This window comes from Antechinus flavipes, chromosome 1, assembly GCF_016432865.1.
Source record: "Antechinus flavipes isolate AdamAnt ecotype Samford, QLD, Australia chromosome 1, AdamAnt_v2, whole genome shotgun sequence".
NCBI lineage: Eukaryota > Metazoa > Chordata > Mammalia > Dasyuromorphia > Dasyuridae > Antechinus > Antechinus flavipes.
In genome coordinates, this window is record NC_067398.1 from 63,217,068 (window position 1) to 63,239,640 (window position 22,573).

The window sequence follows — 22,573 nt, forward strand, 5'->3', positions numbered from 1 at the left end:
GCGTTATTATTCTCCCCATTTCCCAAAAATCAAGGATCTCAGAGCTTGTGGATTACCATAGGAAAATAAGATAGAATTTTGAACATTGGGCATTTTCACTTCAAGCATTACATTCTGTACACCCTGCTGTCTCTCCTTCCCCGGGTTCTGTGGTGTCTCATTATTCTACAGGATTCCTGTTGCTGCAATAGTCAGCTCCATCATCAATAGTGACTTTCATTCTTCACTTAATTTTTGAGTTGCTGCTGTGACTGCATGACTGGACTTGGCTCAAGGAAAATTTTATTTTGGGGTGTGTGAGGCCATTACAGGAATAGACGATGATGCAGTCTTTGCCCTCAAGAAACTGACAGTTTAATTTTAAAACTACTAATTAACAAAGAGAAAATTTTCCTATGGATTCAATTTTTAAAACTAATTCATATTGTTTTAGGAAATTGATACACATCAAGAAACATTTTTCTGTGTACAGTGACTAGAAAAATAGTATTGTAATAAAACTGAATCTCTGCTTAAGATGTGTGATAGTCTATTACATACAGTTTGTTTTCTTTTAAATGCATATTACATTTAACTTGTCCTGCTTGTCTGTGGTCCCTTTTTCTATTCCCCTCAATGTATCTTAAAAATGTTAATTGATGTCTTTCCCTTTTTTTGGCATCTGTGTCACTACCCCTTTCTAACAGCACCCCCAAAGTAAAAATAAAGTCCTTTTTTAATAAGTCTAGTCAAGCAAAAACAAGTTATGGATTTAGTTTCTTAAGTATCATTTGAAATTAGAGATTTCAACTGAAGCTTAGAAAATTTATTTCTTAAGTGGAGATTTTTGTTTTATTTTGAAGGGTGGGTATTGTGAATCACTTCAAATAAGTACAGTTACATATGTAGTCAAGGAGAATACCCAAAAGGAGGAGATTGTTTTGAAAGGCTCCACTGAAGTCCCACTGCTAAGGACTCAAAGCATGAGCATGATTATAGGTTCTCAAAGACTATGCTAGCATAAAACAAACTTTAGTACCAAGCTAGAGATGTTTCACGAGCAGCCCTCTTGACAAAAACTGTCTATGTTTGAAGGACCCAACCAACTAAACTTAAAAGATGTTCTTTTCCCAAGTGAACATGACAGAATGGGTTTTTAAGCCACAGCAACTCCCTGAGGATTGTCTGCATTGGTGAAAGGAGTGCCTGCCTTTATGAAATCACAATCTTTGAAGTTGGAGAGTATTTCTAGAGAAAGGGGAGTGTTTTTTGTCTAGTGAGACTATTAAGTGCTCTACTATCTTACCCAAAGACAAAATTCTAGAATCGTAAATCTGGAAGTGGAAGAGATGTTAGACAACTTCAAGACTAGCCTTATCTTTTTATGAATGAGGAAACTGAGGTTAAGTGGTTTGCTCAAGATTATACCAGGATAAAGTAGATAGAACACTGACCAGAGTTCAGATCAGTTACTTACACTCTCTGTGATCCTGGAGAAGTCAATTAGAGGCGGGATTTGAATTTAGTCCCTTTTTTCTCTGACAGTGAGCTTTCCACTAGATTATCTCTTCTTTTTTTTAGTATAGATGATCTGCTCCTTATTGATTGATATGCATCCATCTGTACCATTTTTATAGGAATAAATATGTATATATGGCTTTTATATTTTCTAACATCTCCCTCTGTGTGTAGTTGCATCTGATAATCATTTGGGAATAAGCCCCTAGCATCTATTTCCTACTCTGGGATGAGAACCCTGGCAATGGGGCATATCAGATCATTCTGCAAGGACTTTCTCCAAGCTGAGCATGGTCTTTGGGTAGCCTTGCTAGTCTTGAAGAAAAGACTAGCAAGATGGAACCTTGAAGTCCAAAAGAGGAAACATGATGCTGCTGTGGTGGTGAAGGGGCAGCTGCTTCCACCTGTGACCCAATCCTTCTCTCCCTCTGCAGTTACCTATGAGCCGCCCTCGACTGTCCCCCTACTCACAGTCCTTGCATATGCCTTGCTGCCTATTGGGGGCCTCTCTTTGGCCATTGTCATTGCCTTCTGGATGTACCGACATCGAAAGCCTCCCTACGGTCATGTGGACGTCAATGAGGTACTCGGGGGAATTGAGGAGATAGAGACCCTTGGGAGAGAGAGGAGGGATGGAGTCTCTAGGAACTGAGAGAGCATACTTAGTATCTGAGATTTCTCCACAGATAGAGGGTCTTGCTTTCCTGTGTCCATGCCTCGTTAGTATTTATGGACACACTTGTGTTTTTCACCTAGACACCAGTGAAAATAAACACTCTCTCCAATGCCCTTCCCACCTGTTCCCTTCCTGAGTCCCCATAGCCCATTGTTGAGGTCCATGAGCCAGAGAAATCCTCAGTATTCTGCAGTAAGAAAATTGAAGCCTTCAAGTGGCTTGCCTGCGTTCATATGGTAGAACATGAGAGCTGGAGGGTGGCGTCGGGATGTGAACCCTGAACCCCAATTTCTAGTCGAGACTTTGTATACCTGGGGAAATAGCCTCGTCAAGATCCCATAGACATCATTCTCAGGGACGTGGCGTGTTGTTAACCGTTGAGAGTTCATGAAAGGGAATATTTTGGGGTTCCATAGACTTTTACACTCTTTTCCTATTAATCCCTTTGTTATTTTAGGACCCGGGTCCTCCACCCCCTTCACCACTTGTGGGCCTGAAGCCTTTGCAACTGCTGGAGATCAAGGCCCGGGGACGTTTTGGTTGTGTCTGGAAGGCTCAGCTTATGAATGACTATGTGGCAGTGAAGATTTTTCCATTACAGGTAACAACAAATCTGGTTTTAGATATTCTATTTCTAGGCAGATACCGACAGAGTTCCAGTGTTAATGGTGATCAAGCAAGATAATAGCTGTGAGGCACTTAGCACAGTGTCTGGCACACAGTAGGCACTATGTAAATGCTTATTCCCTTTCTCCCTGATTCCACGTGAGAAATAAGGGCCTAAACTAGGATGGAAGAGGGAGAGAGATTGAGAGAGAGAAGGGGAGGGAGTGTGTGTGTATGGAGGGAAAGATACAAGAGAAATGTGGAGGCAGAACTGAGAGAAGTGGAAGGATTTGGGGCAGCTCGGTGGATAGAGCCAAGGAGGAAGAGAATATCCCAAATGAAGAGTGCTCAGTAGTGTTCACTGATGCAAAAAAAGTCAAGAAAGATGAGAATTGAGGAAAAGCATTTAGACTTGGCAGTCGAGACATTTGGAGAAATTTGTTTCAGTGGATGGTGAGGTTAGGACTGCATTGATCAAAATGGAGGCAGCTGGTATTAAAGACTAAAAGGTTAGCACTGAAAGAGAGAAGAGCCACAGCGTGAGGGGTAGCAAGACTGGCGCAGGGAGACCACCGACCCTATTTGTAGGTATTAAGGAAGGGACCAATAAAGGTATTAGGGATTCTCAAGTCACAGAATGAGAAGGGTAAGTCGGCAAAGGCTTTAGCTATTACTGCCTTTCTCCCAGATGATCTCATGAGAATGTACTTTTTGGTTTTGGAGATAGAGAAGGATTTGTTTTCCCAGCTGCTCGTGCTTTCCCCTTTCAGATTGCCATGTACCCAATATTTACCTGTTGTTTCTTCCTATATTCCAAGTGCTTATTACCGTGCCTTCCACTTCATTAATGTTTAACGCGTGCTTGTGAATGTACTGGAAAAACTGGGGGGCCGGGAGGACTATACCACCACTCTAAGAGGATTATTCCTCGGGGTCTCAGAGCTGAAAATTCTCTGCCCTTTAGGACAAACAGTCCTGGCAGAGTGAACGGGACATCTTCAGCACGCCAGGCATGAAACACGAAAACCTGCTCCAGTTTATCGCAGCGGAAAAGAGAGGTTCCAACCTGGAGGTGGAGCTGTGGCTCATCACAGCCTTCCATGACAAGGTGATCCGACCCGCCTTCCCCTTCCCCTAAGAGAACTCGTAGCTTCTGTCCTCCTCGGCCCCTTGGGTTCTGGGACAAGGTGATCCCTTGCCCTGGTTCCCAGTCTCTGAATCCTCCCTTTGCGACTTCTTCCAGGGTTCTCTCACAGATTACCTAAAAGGGAACATTGTGACCTGGAACGAGCTGTGTCATGTAGCCGAGACCATGTCCCGAGGCTTGTCCTACCTACATGAGGATGTGCCCTGGTGCCGAGGAGAGGGGCACAAGCCAGCCATTGCCCACAGGTAGGCAGAGGAAGAAGGGAGGGATAAGTGCTGGGATGGAGCGGAGGCTGGGGATGGAGCCTAGGAGGGCGTGCCTTGGTCGGGCTTTCTGAGGAGACTCGAGAGAGGCGAGTTAACCTGCCCTCCAAAATATCCTCACCGGGGGGACTGATAACTTCAGTAAAGCCTTCTCTTGCTGCTGCTGTTGCCAACTTAGAAAGACACTCAAGCTCTTAATTCTTTTTTTTTCTGAGAATTCTTTTTTTTTTAAACATAGTAAAAAGTATATGTTAATTCAATATAGACATATATATATTTTTTTAAAATAATTTTTTATTGACAGAACCCATGCCAGGGTAATTTTTTACATTATCCCTTGCACTCGCTTCTGTTCCAGTTTTTCCCTCCCTCCCTCCACCCCCTCCCCCAGATGTCAAGCAGTCCTATACATGTTAAATATTAGACATATGTATTTATATAATTATTTTGCTGCACAAGAAGATTCAGATTAGAAAGGAAATGAAATTCAAGCAAACAACAACAGAAGAACGGAAAGTGCTTCCTTGTGATCCACATTCAGTTCCCACAGTTCTCTCTCTGGATGTAGATGGTTCTCCACTCTTAATTCTTCATCCACTCCCAGTCTCTGCTCTGGGCTGGCTTTCAGAGTATGGCCATAGCGGCTGATTGATTTCCAGGTGCCCTCTAGTGGCAATTTGGTTTCACTTGATGTTTTTAAATTAATCAGCCCGTGCTAGTGGAGGGCTTTTTTTCTTTCAGAGGGTGGCCTTTATTTAGGGTTCAGTATTTCTGTTGGAGGAAAGGTGAGAAAGGAAGCATTATTGAGGAGTCTTCTCTTTTGCTTATTTAGTGTTCCCCAAATTGTGGGTGGTTTCTGGGCTCTGGCAGGGAAGGTAGTGAAGGATGTAATTTATCACTTTGCTAAGTGTTCAAAGAGAACTTATAAACACCCAAGTCTTTGGTTTCATACCTCTCTGTTCCTAAATCTGTGTTTTATATGAATAGTCACATCATTTCTGGGTGCACATGTATGCTTATATGTGCATTTCTTATTAACACAGAAGTTAACGATTTTAGCTTTAAAAGGACCTCAGCAATCATCTAGATCAAATGTTCTTAACTTTTTTGTTTGTTTGTCCCTTAGCAGTCTGGTAAAACCTGTGGACCACACCTCATAATAATATTTTTTAAATAATTGAAGGAAATACTAAATTTTAGTTAGTGATTGCTGAAAAGAAAAATGTATTTTTTTTCCTTTCTAAATTCACATAAGCCCTTAAATCTATAGATTCTAGGTTAAGAACCTCTGAATTAGACCATCTCCCCCATTTTGCAGATGAGGAAGTTAAGGGTTGATATTTGCTCATTATCATACTAATAAAAGGACTGCCAGGTCACAAGGATGACTCAGTATTTATTACACTGTTGTTATATTAATTTAACTTATCTGTTAGCCATCCTGAAACATGGTAAGAATGCTGCATTTGGGCTCCCAAGTCATGGATTTCAGTTTAGCACTAACTAGTTGTATGACCTCTGTCAGGATCTCAGTGATCACCAAAGTGTCATATGCATGACAAATGATTGCCCCTCCATGAAAGGGGAGGGCTGTGTCTTCATTCAGGGGAATTTCTGTGAATTTCCTTCTAGGACTTATGTCTTTATCCAGTTAAAGAAATGAAGGGATTCAAATCATCCATATTTTGTATCATCATTTGGGACTTGAGAGCACTGAATGAAGGCATGTGGAGGGGAAACAGGAAAGGGAAGACTTGGTATTTGGGGCTGATCTGTACCTCTAGATTGCAGTGATAATGCAGTTGGCTTTCAGATACTCTTATTTTTTTTCTTCTTAGTAGATTTATTTTTTGAAAAAGTTTTAACTCTGGACCCCATATCTCTAGACCCATTGTAGATCTGTGCTTATGGAAATGCAATTTTAGTTGATTGTTGTGATGTAATATATAATTTGAAGCCAAATAGATATTTTTGTCTTATCAGTCAATCAGGAAGCATTTATTAAACTCATGATTTGTCACAGACAATTGTGCCAAGGGGTTTGGATATGAATATAAAAATAAGACAGCCTCTGACCTCAAAGAGCTTACGTTCTGATAAGGGGAGTCGACATGTTCACACAAAAAAAAAATTTCAATATTTAGGAGTGAGGGCACTAAGTCTGGGGGAAATAAAAAGGCTTCTTGAAGGAAGTGGGGATTGGGTATAGATGGAAATTAAAGGAGTAGTTAATGTCTAAGAGGTAATGGGGAAAGGGTGAATAACCTGTGTATGGGGGATACCCTTCCACATAAAGAAATGATGAAAGAAAAAAAAAAAAACAAGTTTTTTTCTGCTGTGTGAATTGTATAGAGAAGACTTCAGGTGTTGGAGGAAGTTCCAGAATGAGACAAGATTAGTTTGGAAGTGAGAGTCATGAACAGAATCAGAAAGGAAATGAAGTCTGGCCTGAACACCCCCACAAAAAGGGGGACTCTAAGAATTCAACAGTGGGAGAAGGGATTGGGCTTTAGAGGGGGGTTATTACAAGCTGGGGTGGGCACAGGGGTTGGATATTACACAGCAAGGAAGCCCCAGGAAAGCTCCAGCATTGGCTTGGAATTCTCGTGTAGCCTGAGTTCCAAGGCAGTCCTGCTATGTTCAAGAGAGACAGAGACAGACTGAGGAGCAGCTTGGGGGATTCGGTGTGATCCTTGTGAGGTCTCAGCTTAGCTTCTGTCCTGACTTCTTCCAGGGATTTCAAGAGCAAGAATGTTTTACTGAAGAGTGACCTCACAGCTGTCCTGGCTGACTTTGGACTGGCTGTTCGGTTTGAACCAGGAAAGCCTCCCGGGGACACCCATGGGCAGGTGAGAAGGGAGGAGGGAGGTCAGGGACAAGGGCTGTTTTGTTTGACAATCAGGCTTACAATTAGCTCTCGCTGCCAAACCCCAAGTCCCTTCCTTTTCCTGTCAACCAGCGTGTCCTTGGTCTGGAAGCCAACATTAATATCCACCTGAACCCGATAATACTGGGAAGGCTATCTGTCAGATGAAAATCATGTAATAGATTCTGAAATCAGATACTAATGTCTTTGCAATAATGTGAATTCTCCTGGATACTAGTTGCATGGGTAATTGAAAATTAACTATGTAGCTTGTCCTTGGTAATCTCAAACACTGATATCTCTCTGTCTCTCTCTCTGTCCCCTCTCTTTGTTTGTCTGTCTTTCTCTTTGTTTCTGTCTCTGTCGTTCTTTCTCTCTCCCCTTTTATGCAGAATACCTGGGGGCTGGACCTTGGGCAAAGGGTATATCCTAGCAAGCCGTGTCTGAGGCGTGACTAATTCTTATCTGTGCAACTTTCCTCTAAATCCTATTAATATCTACCATGCTTAAGACTGACTATTTTTGTCCAAGGCACTTTGACCTTCACATTATCCTGGAAAAAGAAAATTAAGTGGGAGAGGGCAATACAATACACAGTGGGACCTAGGGCAGTAGCTCAAAGAATTCCCGAGTCCTCTATCCGTTACTCATCTTCTTATGGATCAGAGTAGCCTATCGAACAGCTGGCAAATTTAGGCTCAGGCAGTGGGAGAGAGTTGACAGAAAATACAGATCAGCTCAAGAAAAAATAAAATTAAACAGATAACATCTTTCTTTATTCATGATTTAGTTTAATATTTATTTTTCCCAGTTACATGTAAAATGATTTTTTACATTGGTTTTTAAATTTTGAATCTCCCTTCTTCCCTCCCTATACCCCCCATTGAGAAAGCTCATGTGAAGTTATGCAAAACATTTCATAAAAATCATAACATAATATGGAATATTACATATTCTAAAGCCAAATAATATTTTTGAATGATTCTTGATTTTGGAATTACCTTGTCATTCATTATACCATTCACTGCAAGAAGTGACATTCTTGATTATCATTGATCCTGTTGACCTTCTTGATTATCATAGATCCTATAAATAATGATAGCTCATTCTCTTGCTGTGAATCATAGAATATTATCGCTAAAAGAGACTTTTCAAGCCATCAAGCCCCAACGTGCTCATTTTACAGTTATACAAAATAACTTGTTCATCTCTGGCTCGGTGACCTAGGCAGGATTTAATCCAAGACAATTCTAACAATACAGCCATTGTTCAGTCTGCTAAGCCACTTGCTTTTCACTCTAAGTCTTCCTACCCCAGTTTCTGTAGCATATCCTCCTTTCCCTTCTCACCTCCTACTTTTGTGGTCTGTCTAACTAGGTAGGAACCAGGCGGTACATGGCTCCAGAGGTGCTGGAAGGAGCAATCAACTTCCAGAGAGATGCTTTCCTGAGGATTGATATGTACGCAATGGGGCTGGTTCTGTGGGAGCTGGTGTCTAGATGCACAGCTGTGGATGGTGAGTGTCTGATTACCTGTGGGAGGGGGTTTGCTTCGAGCTCCTGATCCAAGAACTCTGTCTTCCCTACACGTCATGGACTTTGTTTAGTGCCCAATGCAAGGCCATGCCATTCTAGCCTTGGATCTTATGCTGATCTGCTGTGGTGATAAAGGCAGTTAAGGTAGGATGAATAATGGGACATCCTCTCTAGGCATGAACCGGGACCCTATTTTGTTGCCTATTTTTGCAGGGCCTGTGGATGAGTACATGTTACCTTTTGAGGAAGAGATTGGTCAACATCCATCCCTGGAAGACCTGCAAGAGGTAGTGGTGCATAAAAAGATGCGTCCTGCCTTCAAAGATCACTGGTTGAAGCATCCTGTAAGTGTCTCTTCCTTCCTCCTCCTCCTTATTTCCTGCCCTGTAGTCCCCAGCCAGATATGGCAGAGAGGAAATGTCTTGTTTTATGACTTCCCATGCATTACTTTAAAAGGTTTGTCATATTTCATCATGGTAGGGATGAACTGCCTCAAATTGTTTTCACCTAAGAACCGGATAAAAATGAGTGACTCTTCATAGTAGGAAGGCTTCTGATTATAAAAATTTGTGGTTTTCTAAATTATCTATTCATAGCATCTAGAACTTGACCTTTAAGATGTATTACTCCAATTCCTCATTAACTGGTAAGGAAACTGAGGCTCATTAGTTAAGTGAATAAGACAGTGGTCCCACAGGAAGTAAATAAATGGCAGAGCTCAGATTTGAATCCAGATTCCCCCAATTTTAAATCCAATGTTCTTTGCACTCTGTCCCGAGAAGGAAGAATGAATTGCAAATGAGTTGATGATAAGTTCTTTGAAAATTGATTACTTTCTTTTTTTCTCAGTTAATAGTATTTTATTTTTTCCAATTTCATGTAAAAATTGTTTTCAACATTCAATTTGATAAAATCTTGTGTTCCAAATTTTTTTCTCCATCTCTTTTTCCCTCTCCCAGGCAGCAAGCAATTTTATATAGGTTTCATATGCACAGTCCTATTAAATATATCTCCACAATAGTCATATTGTAAAAGAAGAATCAGAACGAAAGGGAAAAAATCACAAGAAAAAAAGAAAAAAAGTGAAAATAGTGTACTTTCTGCATTCAGAGTCCTTAATTCTTTCTCTGGATGTGGATAGCATTTTCCTCATATGACTTTTGGAATTGTCTTAGACCATTGTATTACTGAGGAGAGCTAAGTCTATCATAGTTAACCATCTTTCAGTGCTGCTGTACAGTGTTCTCCTTGCAGCATCAAAAACTGATTATTTTGTAAACATTAATTTCAACTTTTTTCTGGACCTCCTAACCTTATTGAGTCTGTAGAAAAAAGGCATTTGAGTCAAGATCATATTGGTCATTTGCATTCATCTTTTAATTCAATGGATCTCTCCCTTCTGTGTGTGTGTGTGTGTGTGTGTGTGTGTGTATGTATGAGAGAGAGAGAGAGAGAGAGAGAGAGAGAGAGAGAGAGAGAGGAGAGAGAGGGGGGAGGAGGGAGAGAAGGAGAAGAAGGGAGGGAGGGAGGGAAGGAGGGAGAGGGAGGGGGAGAGAGAGAGAGAGACAGACAGACAGACACACACACACACACACACAGAGGGAGAGAGATGAGATGAGAAGATGTTTCCTGGGCTTCTTGTGTGTTTTTCTTGTTCATTACACACACATGCTTTAACTCCCTTACTGTTCCTTTTCTTTAACAAGAGAAAGCCCAGAGAAAGATGATTAAATTGATAAGGCAATTGAAAACTGTGCCATATGAGAATTGTTTGAAGGACATGAAACTGTTTAGCCTGGAGAAGAAAAGGTTGGGTGAGAATGTAGAAACATGAAAGCTGTCTTCAAGTATTTGAGGGATTGCCATGAGGAAAAGGGATTTGAATTGTTTTTTTTTGGTCTCAAAGGGTCAAGCAAGGAACAATGAAAGGCCTTGGGGATAGTTTCTCAGAGGGGCAGCTTGATGTAAGGAAATACTCCCCAAGAATTAGCACTGCTTCAAAAGTGGAGTGGGCTGGCTTGTTGAGGAGACGGTGGTAGGGAAAACTTGATGAGTATTTGGGATGTTATAGAGGGGAGTCTTCTATCTATAAACAGAGTAAGTTGGACCTGAATTGCAGTGAATGTTCTACTAGAATCTGGGGAGAAAGATATGTAAGTCGTAGAGCCCTAGACACATGTAGAAAGGTAGGAGTATGACTGGAGTATATGACTTCATTTCTCCATAGTCTGTCTATGGCCATTTAGTCCTTTCTGTTTCTTTCACATCTTTTCTTTTCCTGAAAAAAGATTAGATTCTCTTATTTTTCATTGTCAAATCTGGCAAGTTTTTAGTTTTAGCATCATGTGTTCTCTGTGCAAGGAATTGTGCTAAATTCTGAGGACACTGAGAAAATCAGAAAAAAAAAAAAAAGCACAGATAATCCCCAACTCGTTTTTGTTAGGTTTTGGAGTGATTATATTATGATGATTAAAAAAAAAATAGCGCAAGATTTCCGTTTTTAATCATGTGTCTCTCAAACTGTTTCCTGAGTCCACATGAACTGAGTAGAGGGGTAAAGGAAAGAAGGCATTGGGGTTAGTCACTCATTTGACACAGGTCTTCTAGCAAGTCTCATCAAGAGATGACTTTACACCAATTGACAAGACTCTGTTGAGGCATTTTCAGTGAGATTAATTTCTCTTTTTTCCCTCTTGCCCACAGGGGTTAGCACAGCTTTGTGTGACAATCGAGGAGTGCTGGGACCACGATGCTGAGGCCAGACTTTCTGCAGGCTGTGTGGAGGAACGGGTGTCCTTGATCCGCAAATCTGTCAATGGCACTACCTCGGACTGCCTCGTCTCCCTCGTGACATCTGTCACCAATGTGGACTTGCCCCCCAAAGAGTCGAGTATCTAAGTCCTGGGTCCTGTTTGTCTTTCCAGACTCAGTGAATTTGAAGAAGAAAAAAGCTAAAAACAAAAACAAACAAAAAAAGAACCATAAAAACCAACGAACACATGAATGCAGCTGCTATTTTATCTTGACCTTTTTATTATTATTATTATAATTATTATTATTATTATTGTTATTTTTTGATTGGATCAATTTTTACCAGCATATTGTTCTACTGTATTGAAAACAATGGACATCTCAGCAAGCATTCAGGTCCCGACTTGTGAATGCAGAAACGGTGTCCGTGCCGCAGAACCTCAACAACCTCGTTTTCCGTTTGTGATTCAGTTTTTTAGGTTTTTCTTTGTTGGTCTGTTTTCTCCGCAGAACATCTGTGACACAAAGAAATCCATCTCCCATCTTAGGAAACATAATGCTGCAAACTTTGGAGGAAACTTTAAAAGACTGTTACAAAAAACACCTTTCTCAAAAAAAAAAAAAGGTGTTTCTTTCCCCAGTCCACCCTTCCACAATCTCCCAGGCCCTTTAAAAAATTTTTTTTCCCTTTTTAGACAGTGAGCTTCAAAAACAGCAGATGTGTCTTTTACGGATCTAACGGGTGTCATTATAATGGAGGAAGAACCAGGAAGAGGATATTAACTCCTGAGATATGGGGGTTGAAAAGGGGAGGTTGGTGCTGGGGGTGGGGTAGGGAAGGGCGTGACGGACTTTTGCAGCATTTGGAGAAACATCATTTGTTATGGAGCTACTTCTCAGGTAATCAGTGAATGAGGGGAAGGACATTTTGGACACAGAGCATTAATAGCAAACACAGAGTTTGGAGAAAGCACTTCAGAAAGCCTCAACTATTCTTTAAGTACACAGGCAACGTTACTTCTTATTTCTTCCATTATCTTAAGACTTCAGTATAAGATGGATGGGAAGTAAAAGGAAAATGAATTTCTTTCCTCCACTCCAATCAACTTCCAGATAAAATTCACTCTCATTTAAGAAATTTAATTCTTTTCCTTCCCTAAAATAATCATGAATAGTTAACAACTAAATATATATTTAACATATATATATATATTTTAGAAAAACACTGTTTTTAGTTAAGTGTTTTTTTTTTTTTTTTAAGATGGATAAATTGAAAGGACTTTGCCCATTTCTTGGAATAGTTAAAGGAATAACCCGACAGGCACAGCCTGAACAATTACTTAAGACCATTAAAATAAATACAATAAAATTGCTAGCTCTTTAAGGAGAGATTTTTATCTGGAGGGAGGAAGAATGACCAGGGTCTTTGGCTGTGGACCACAGCACTACTTCAGCACCCAGGAAATATCAGGATGATGACAATTTGATGATAGTGGTGGCGGTGGAATGATTTAAGAGCAGCCACCGTGGTGATTTTTAACATTTTTCCAAGTGGCTTGTTGATATGGCTTTCTCTAAACCCTGTAATGAAATTTTGTCTTAAAGTGGTGCATATCTTAAATACCGTTATCCTATTATGCCATAAATTTGCTCTAGTCAGTGAATGTTCCTAATGCTGCTGATTCAACATTTAAATATTTTTAATTTGCAAAACATGCAATGTTTTAAAACACATGCACACACACACACACACACACACACACACACACGCTACGTGGCTTCCGAGGTTTAAATGAAAAGAAAAAAAAAATTAAAACTTCACGACCACAGACCACCTCAAACCAGAAATACCTCAGAATTTTCTACTTGTATGAGTTTTATTATATATTTTGTTGTGTTGTCTTGTAGTAAGTATATTTTAATGTATGTTGGCTTTTATGACAAGGGAGTTTTAAAAAAAGAAAAAAAATAGAAAAAAAAAGTTCCAAAATCTTTTAGGAAGTGCTACCATTTTTTTTCTTTTTGTTTGTTTGGTAATGACCCATTGTAAATAACTGTGTCCGGTTGTAGAATGATTGCCTGCTTAAGGGATCCCTGGGCATTAGTCACTCTTATTTGCAAAAGCTATTTCCATTCTTTATTTCTTTGGTCCGTTTTTATTAAAAGACAGTACATCTTTTTATCGTAAGGGATGGAGAGTTTGGGTGTGCAGAATGGGGAAGTGATTTTATTGCATTAGAACTGACCTTCAGTGAAAAGTTTATTATTATTATTTTTTTTTAAATCATTCTTTGGCATTTTTTTATGCCTTGATTATCAGAATGAAAACTAACCCCATTTTCCTTCATACTAAAAAATATAGCTCTTGGACCTACTAATTGTGTGCATTTCAACATGGAATTTCATTTTAAATGACACTTCTTATGAGAATTTACCAGAGGAGATAGAATAGAATAGATAGGCGTGTGAACAAATAAATGCATGTCTATCATATTTGTCATTATACATACCTACTTACTATGTCATGAGGCTATCTATAAAAAGATATCATTCTGGGAGCAGTGATTAAATAGTTTCCTTCAGCTCACTCATTTGCAAACCATGATATTTTTGGTTATGCTCCCTTGTCCCACATGTATGCAGAACATTATACACACATCACTGAATTTATGATGAATAATCTGCTCCTGAAACAGGATCCCTGAAAGGGTGTCTTGATGAAGGTAGCATGACTGAAAAATGATTTTGTAATGTGGTTGATTTGGGGCTGGTTATAAGGATTTTATTTGCTCTGTGAGTATATGTCTACACAGGGGCTTGTGTATGTCAGTAACTCTTGTGTTAAGGAGTTCCACGGGGTGTGTGAGTTCACACCCTTCTACCTTTCAATATTTTCCTCCTCTTCATCGCTAATATTACAAGAGTTTGAAACCAGTCGAGAATGTTTCAGAGTAGGACATGGGGGTGGGAGGGTAGAGAAGGTGTACTGTCTTTTTTTTTCCATCATAATCTCCATGTTGTTTGGATTTCTTTTTTCATTCAGAATTATTTGTAATGGCTAAAATAGGCCTTACAGCAGTTGCTTTTTTGAATCTGATTTCTTTAAGAAGCTTTAAAATATTTATTGAAAGTGCCATATATAATTTTTTTAGCTTTCTCTGTTATTCAATGTCAGTCATCTCAACCTTCTCATACAGAAGGATAAATTAAAACACGTAAAACAAAATGTAGCTTCTCTTTACTGCAGGGAATTGTTAGATTACAGGTCCTTGTCATCAAACACTGAACAAATTAGGCCCTTGGGTGTTCTCTGGCTTTAAAGTTTTCTGCAGGTGGCTCTCTTTTAATAAATGGGGTTCAGCAGAATCCATGAGCATGTTTTAGGTGATAACATTTGACAATGGCTGAATCAGAAGGGCAATTCCCTGAAGGTAACATGGCAGAGTCTCCTTGGTAAACAGTCCCTACTGATCACTGAGGAAGATTGGTTTCAGCAGTTGCTAAGAAGCCTCTGGGAGATGGAAGTTGCAGTGTTCCTGGTGTTGGATGAAGTGGTCTTCAATCGTACACTTCTGTACTTGTTCTTCTGCTGTCTTGGTTGTGCTGTCAGAGATACAAATCTGATATTGCCGTTTTATGTGACCAGTGGTACAAAACTCACTCTTTGCAATAATATATTGGTCCAGATTTGGACAGTTAGTTTGGTGCAAAGGTAATATTGGATTGTCTCTCAGTGCTTGCCTGGCCATGAGATGGAGCACTGGGAAATGGGATCTGGGGACTTTGTCCTTCTAAGAGTCATTTCTGCTGTGTAGCATTTTCTTCATGAAAGACCTACTCTGGGAGTAGAGGGATTCCAGGATTTTCTGACAAAGTATGCCTCCTGTGTGCCAGCAGGGATGTGATAGGTGAGAGTTGCAGAATGACACAGACTGTCAAAGTTGGCCAGTTGTTGGTTTGTTTAGCCTGATGGGACTTAGTCTTTTAAGAGGGTTATGTCATTGTAAAGTATCAGTGATTTTTTTTAAAGCATCCATTAAAAAAAAATTATTAAAGGAATTTACCTGACTCCTAATTTTAAAGAACTCAAACCAGTCTTGATGTTTCAGTGCACTAGCCCAAATGTCCCTGAGGATTTGATAGTGGAAGCCTGACCTGGGATAAATTAAAGAGACAGGAGAACTTGGTGGTTCCAGGAATAAGCATTTCCAGATCAGAATTCTTCAGTTCTTATCAGCTTCTTCTTATGAAGTTGGAACTTTGGAGGGAATTCTGACCCAGGAAGCTCTTATTAACAAAGACATTTCTGATGTGCCGACAGTTTTATAGCACTAATGATTGTATGGCAGGAGCATTATGGAGCTGAGCAATCCCAGGTAAGCATCTTGCCTTTCGGGCGTTTATTGCATAGGGACTCAGTGGAAATAACACAATCCTGAATTGGGGAGTGGGGCAGGAGACAAAAGCTAAAACTGTAGAGCATGGGGTCTCCAGGAAAGGCAAGGCTGAGGGAAGCTACCATCTGAAATGGTCAAGTTCTCATCAGTGGCTATATCCCACATCCTAGGGCAGGCATTCATGAGTCAGCTATGTGAGGAGAGATTGTTGCAAAGGGATAGCAGTCAGACTGGATAAATCTTCTCCTAACTCCTTAAAGAAGGACCCTGAATCATCATCGCCGTCAACAGCAGATACTAGGCAAGTGCTCGCTAATGTTGCTAGGGGTCCAGCCACTGTTGTCAGCCAGGTAAAGTTGAGGCCATTGTCCTTAGTGGCGTTCCAAGACAATACTCCTGTGGCCTTGTGTACTAGACCTCCAACTCTTCCATCAGGACTAAGTCTATAACAACTCTACATCTCAAATATAAAATTGCTCCTTGCCTTTCCTGTGAACAAACACTGATAGAAGAACCTAGCTCTGTATCATTACTCAATGAGGAGACTCTTCCATGCTGAAGGCCAAATCATTCCCAAATCTTTTAAAATAAGGCAAGGGTCTTCCACCCCTCTGATCATTCTGGTAATTTCTTTCATCAACCTACGGAATTAGACCAAACCATTTATCTCTTATTTTTAAACAAATTGGTTACAACTAACAGATTAACTCATTTTGCCATCATTTTTGTTCCTGGTCACCAAGGTCTCACCAGAGCAGATATTCTCTATAACGATGACCACAGGAGTAACAATCATACTCATTTTATCTTGGGGAGCTTCCTTTGCTGAGTGCCTAGCAATGTAGGTTTCCATTCCAAGAGCACCTCTCATCCAATGATAATGAAAATTGCTTTGTCCCAAAAAGTATAAGTGGGTAATAGAATTAGCCTGCAAATACCGAGACCCATTTTGTATTCTGTCCTTCTTGATAATTGTTGGTTTCTTTTGTTTTGTTTTCGTTTTTGTTCTTTTGATACGGGATTTGAGTGTTGCTAGCACTTATTGGTAAAGTGTAAAATTGGGACTGGAAACTTTTTAAATTACTTGTCTAGGTTTTCAGGATTGAAAATGAAAAGCAAATAACCAACCTCATTTTAACTAGTTAATTTAAAAATTAATTTGGGCCTAAAAAGGCATTTTTTAAAAAAAGGTCTATAAAATTTAACCTAGTTTAAATATATACATTTTAAGCATAATGGGTAAATTTTCATAAGGACTAGTATTTGGAAAGAGAAAGGAGACAGGTTACATTTTAATGTTGCTAAATCAGTGGTCGTAAACTTGGCTTAAGAAATGAATACAAATATTTACTAGTCTATAGATTCTTTTAGCACACAGGAATAGGAATGTTGCTTATATGGTTTTTCCATTTGCTCTGCATTGATTATTACTTTCCCTAAGTGTCTGTTCACTTATCCTAATTAACATAATCACACCAGTCACATCTGAACCAGGACGCAATTAGATTTAATATATTTGACATGAGTTTTTAATATTCTTTTATTTCCAAAAAAGATAGCTTCTAGTCCTTAGAAAGTCATTTACTCAGCCTGATGGTTCAGAAAGCTTTTAAATCATGATTTTGAATATTTTGAAGAAATGAGCACACTCTAGTGCAGGCCCAGCAATTCAAGTGACACATTATTTATGTCAGTATTTTAAAATATTTAATCTTCTCTTTGATTTGGGTACTCAGGAGTTTTTCAATAAACTGGTGGACATGGTTGTCACAATCAACGGGAAGCTTATAAATTCTTCCCTGAAAATAGAAACCCCTTTGGTATTTGATAGCTTAATTTTTTAGGTAAAGAAAATGAAATAAAAAATACCCACAAAATTTAAACTGTCTTTGAATTATCCTTGTTGGTTTTCCAGAAAATGATTTTTTGGTATTATTAGCCCTGGAGTCCTTGACTTAAATATAAACAAAATGCCAGTGAAGTGGTAATGAAACTTAGCATTTATAATTAATTTAAGCCCATTTTGAATGGAGTTTTAATAGTTAATTCAGTTTTGACAAGATTTCTAATTTAAAAATTACTCAGTCTTTGGATTATTGCCAATAATTTAACATTGTCTTAGTATTTTATCTTCCATGGATGAATGAAGACTTTCTGATTGGAGTAACTCTTCTTTGTCCCGGGAGTGCCAAGCACTTGTATTTCTATCTTATGATGCTCTACCCTAAGAGATATCATAATTTCTTTTTAAAATGTCTTACCTGTCTCTGTTGATTTTCATGAATTCTGCCTTGTCCCCAGAGAATATAGCTGGATTAAAGGGCATTTTTGAGATTGACCATAACTTCGAGTAGAATGGTCACTTTTTTTTTAGATTATTTTTCCTAATAAACTACAGAATCTTGAGTCTTTCTGAATTCTGAGTAAAGAGAAAGTTATCTTGTTGATAGGAGATAATTTTTTAAAGAAATATATACATTTATTTCCCATGAATTGAAAGTCAAATCTTTTGAATCAGAGCTGTCAAACACATGGCCTACAACATTTAAGTGCTGCCTAAACCATGTAATTTGGGAAATATTTAACAAAATAAGTAAGAAATACAATAAAACATGGATAACCATATTTTTAAACTGCCAGTCTACAACCCATATAAGTATTACTAGTCCCAATTTCTATTTCATTTTGACACTCCTGCTTTAAATGATCCCATGAGGTAGAATCCAGGCTAGATGGGGGGAAATGTGAACATTATTACAAAAGGCCCTTTCCTGATTGTTTGCCATGGTAGCACTACTATTAGGTAGGACTGTTCTGCTAAGTGAAGTTACTGGCTAATGTATTCCAAGGTGCTGAGTAGGTTAAGACCCTCAATCCCTTCTCCCTTACCCTTGAATCACTTTTGCATTCAGAATATTATTTAGAAACATTGTAAATAAAAGAGTAGATTATATAGAGAAATGACACTTGAAATTTTACTTTAAAGAATATATATCTACATATATATTTAGTTACATAAACTAGCAAGAATTCTACACCTTGCGAATTGTTTTATACCACAGATTATTTTTGTAAAGTTAATGTGTTTCAACAAGAATGATTTTGTATCCAGATCAAGTGAAAACTTTACCTTTCAAAGTGTGCACTAGAAAAAAATCAAAGGTTCATAACAAAAAACAAAAATAAAAAAAATGACCCTCTTTGGGACTATAGTCTGTTTTAATATGGTTTTATTTGACCATACCCAACCCCATGGAAAACTCTTGTGTTCTATATAATATAGTAACTTGTAGCTTAAGAGTATGTGCAGGAGATATCTAAAATTCTTAGTTACAAACAACAAAATAAAATTAAGATTTTCCCATTTGAGACCAAATATTTTAATTAGGGACTGAATTATTCTGTTATTGCATTGATCAAAGTTGATAGAAAATCACCAATTCTGACAGTAATAGCAGTGATATCTGCTACTTGGATGTAATCTGTAAAGAGATTTAGCCAATAAATTTAGAGACCTCTCTGAGTCTGAAACTTGTTGCCTCTAGCACAGGAGCATTATAGTGTCAAGACTTTAGAAGACTTATCGATTTATCCACTTTACTAAAAGTTTCATTTTACTGCCATATTACAGGGAAGCTTTTAGTTTAGACTTGGGTTTTTGTGTTTAGTGGAAAAGTTGATGTATGTGGTTGGGGTTAGAGTAAGGGAAGGAGTTGGCAGGGGAGGGGGGAATTCAACATTAAAACCAATATGGAGATAATTTCCCTTTTTACTTTAATTGCAAATTCTGAATCTGTTCTAGAACCCGTGCTTCTCTCTGCTCCAGAGTGGAAAGAGTCCTGGGTTGGGCCAAGGTTACATATACTCTGATAGGGTTTTCCTGGAGTCCCTCAGGTTCTTAAGTTCATGGCAAGGACATCATCTTAGATGGGACTTGCTTATCTAAAAATTCTGGTTTGAGATAAAGCTGTACACAGTTAGCTAGGGAAACTACTTAAATTCCGTTTGTTGAGTAATACTTTGTAAAAAAACAAAACAAAACAAAACAAAAAACAACGACCTGCTGTTTCCTCCTCCCCTCCCCATTTCTGCAGTAAAATAACAATTTTGAGATATCTAGCTACTTGCCCTAGAATGTAATTCTGTGTGCCTTTATTTTTCTCCCATGTAAAAGCAACTGCTGTAAGCTTTCCCTACCCGTCTTTTCAGATTCAAAACTCAATCTCGCCCTCATTTTCCACATGTTGTTTCTGGATACAGTTTGTGATCCAGTTATTTTAAGAACTAATTACCTCAAACCTTATGTTGAACAGTGTTGCTCTCTGGGTTCTCCTTGATACCACAATATTGTAACATACACAAAGGAACCATGCTCTATTTGGGTGTTTGGGAGTTTTTGAGTGGAGTTATTGTTTGTATATTTTTTCTCCCTATCCCAAGGAAAATGATTCCCAAGGATTGAAAAGGGGGAAAAAGCTTTCCAATATTGAAATCAGAAGGGCTTTTTGGCTAGACCAATAATAACATAATGGTGGGTGCTTCAAGAGAGTTAACTAAAGTGCTTCCTGTTACTCTGCTAATTCTGTTTTCAGTATTCTAAGACCTGAATAGGTAAAATGGTTACATTGGATAGGTTTGTATATAAATTATTATTTCCAAAGCTAAGGGCTTTGTAGCAAAGTTTTCAGTGATTAAAGCTCAAGTGTAGAACATTCCTTTAAAAGGTTGGGTCAAAAGCTCACCATGTACATATATATACCACAGTGCATTCTGGAAAGAAGTTTGTAGCATTTGTCTCTGTGAAATGAAGCCTTGTGGGTTGTGGTTGTTTTGTCGTTTGATTTTATTTTTAACCAACACAGTGAATTTATATCGCTATCTGAATTCCAACTCAGGGGTAACAGTCAAACCCCAGATTCCAAAGTGGTAACTCAGTAAGTAACAGAGAGCTACCTGGCTATGTTGTTGAAGTTCCCCTAGAGCAGTGAATCCCTGATCTCAACGTTACCTGGGCAAAACTAGTGTGGTGGAAAGGGTATGGGGAATCCTGACTCAGACCCAGAACACTGATGAAACCCACCTTTTATTGAACTATACAGGTGACTATTTCTTTTTTAGGGCTTTGCTCCTATTGGGCTAGCCAGAGAGCACTGCCACCAGATTTAAAGACATTTTCAGCCAATTTCTTCCTAAAGAAATACTTTCTCATCTAAATATGACCAATTTGAAGGCGGGGATAATTGGGTGGGGTTTTTTTTTTTTTTTTAAGATCAGTGTTCAAGTCAGTGTCAAGGGTTAAGTGTGTAATAATGAGAGTCATTACAGGGATTCTTCAATAAAACCCTTTTAAAAGTATTAAAATCTCTGAAGAAAGGAGGAACTTTAAAAAAATGCCAGTGGCTTTTTAAAAATTATTATTTTCTGACATGTAAAGATGCAAAGAATGGTACTTGGGAATTAAGCGCGGTGATGGTTATAGGTTTAGTGACATGCTCCTTAATTTAATGCTAAATGCCATGAATCCATACAGTGCCATTTTTCAACTGTCCCAAATATTTGCTTCTGAATTGTACATCATTTTAATGGTTGAGTCAAAGGCCTATTTCATCCTCCCTACACCAGTGAATATATTTCACATTTGTCCTTAAGTTTGACTAATTTTATGCAGTACTGCCAAATTTACCCGAGTTTTATTTGATGTCAATTCTTGTAGAAAGAGCTCTCTACATGCGACATGAGACATAATTCAACAACACAGAATGGTACAAAAGTCTTGAGATGGATTTTGGAACCAGCACGAAGAACTGACATACCTCTACATTTGCCATTTTAAACAATTACACATCAGTTTTTAACCAGCTCTTTCTAAACTTGTTCTTTATATGAAAGGAAAAGGAAAAAAAAATTCCTAAGAATTGTCTAGCTTAGTATGTGTATGTCAGTTTTAGGATGGATAGCTAAGTCTTATTGCGCTGTGTTCCTTAACTTGTATATAAAAAGTATATGTGTCAGAGTTCTGCAGTGACCTGCTTCTCCAACATTCAGTTTGACAGATTAGTAAGCTCTAAAGATGTGATCAGTACGTGATTCAAAACTTCATTTGATTTCAGCAAAACTGAATTGAGGAAGCTCTTTCAAACAGTAAAACTAATTTAATGACTTCTGGTCCTTGACTCCAATTCGATAAGTACTGTTTGTATACCAGGATATGTGAAATGTAAATGTTGTAGGTTATATTTCACTCGTAGCTTTGAAATAAAAATTTTGTAGAACAGAGATAGCTTGTACTACTGAGTTAACAAAAGTTATTCTAAAGTATCCTGTTAAAGAAAAGGAATATACAGAGTTAAGCTTGTTGCTGTTACCCCCTTTTGGTTTGAAAAAGTGTGCTGATATTTATTATATACATATGTATGTGTATATATATGTATACATATACATATATACACACATATACACACATGCATACATATAAAATGGCCTAAAGCAGACATCCATGTATTGCAGTTGCAAATTGAAGAAATTTCAGAAAGAACATTGTATCATAGTTCCTACATTTGCCGTGGTTCTTTGTTCTCCTTTTTACTGTGGTAATTTTAGAAATGAGTATCAAGTTTGAAATGAGATCTGCCAAGTTGGGGCTTTGCTGCACTGGGTCCCTGAATAAACCAGTATGAATGTAGTCTTTGCCCTGTGTGAAGAAGCAGCCACGCCCCAACAGAATAGGAGAAAAACCGTAGAAAGAGCGATTTCAAGTTTATCTTTTTTTGTATATGAAAATAAACGGTAAATTAAAAAAAAAAAAAAAACAACCACCACCAGTCTGTGTTCTCTG

General features: G+C 38.5%; 1 protein-coding gene across 1 annotated transcript in view; it reads left to right on the top strand.

Moving 5' to 3' along the window:
* ACVR2B (activin A receptor type 2B) overlaps window positions 1-22,550 on the top strand; it is a 94,559-nt gene extending 72,009 nt beyond the window's left edge. The window contains exons 4-11 of the mRNA XM_051983985.1: window positions 1,932-2,080; window positions 2,631-2,774; window positions 3,744-3,887; window positions 4,023-4,171; window positions 6,924-7,038; window positions 8,433-8,571; window positions 8,804-8,934; window positions 11,294-22,550. Of these exons, the coding sequence (XP_051839945.1) occupies window positions 1,932-2,080; window positions 2,631-2,774; window positions 3,744-3,887; window positions 4,023-4,171; window positions 6,924-7,038; window positions 8,433-8,571; window positions 8,804-8,934; window positions 11,294-11,488 (1,166 nt within the window). The 3' untranslated portion in view covers window positions 11,489-22,550. The remainder of the gene's footprint in view (window positions 1-1,931; window positions 2,081-2,630; window positions 2,775-3,743; window positions 3,888-4,022; window positions 4,172-6,923; window positions 7,039-8,432; window positions 8,572-8,803; window positions 8,935-11,293) is intronic.
* The last annotated feature ends 23 nt before the right edge of the window (window positions 22,551-22,573 follow it).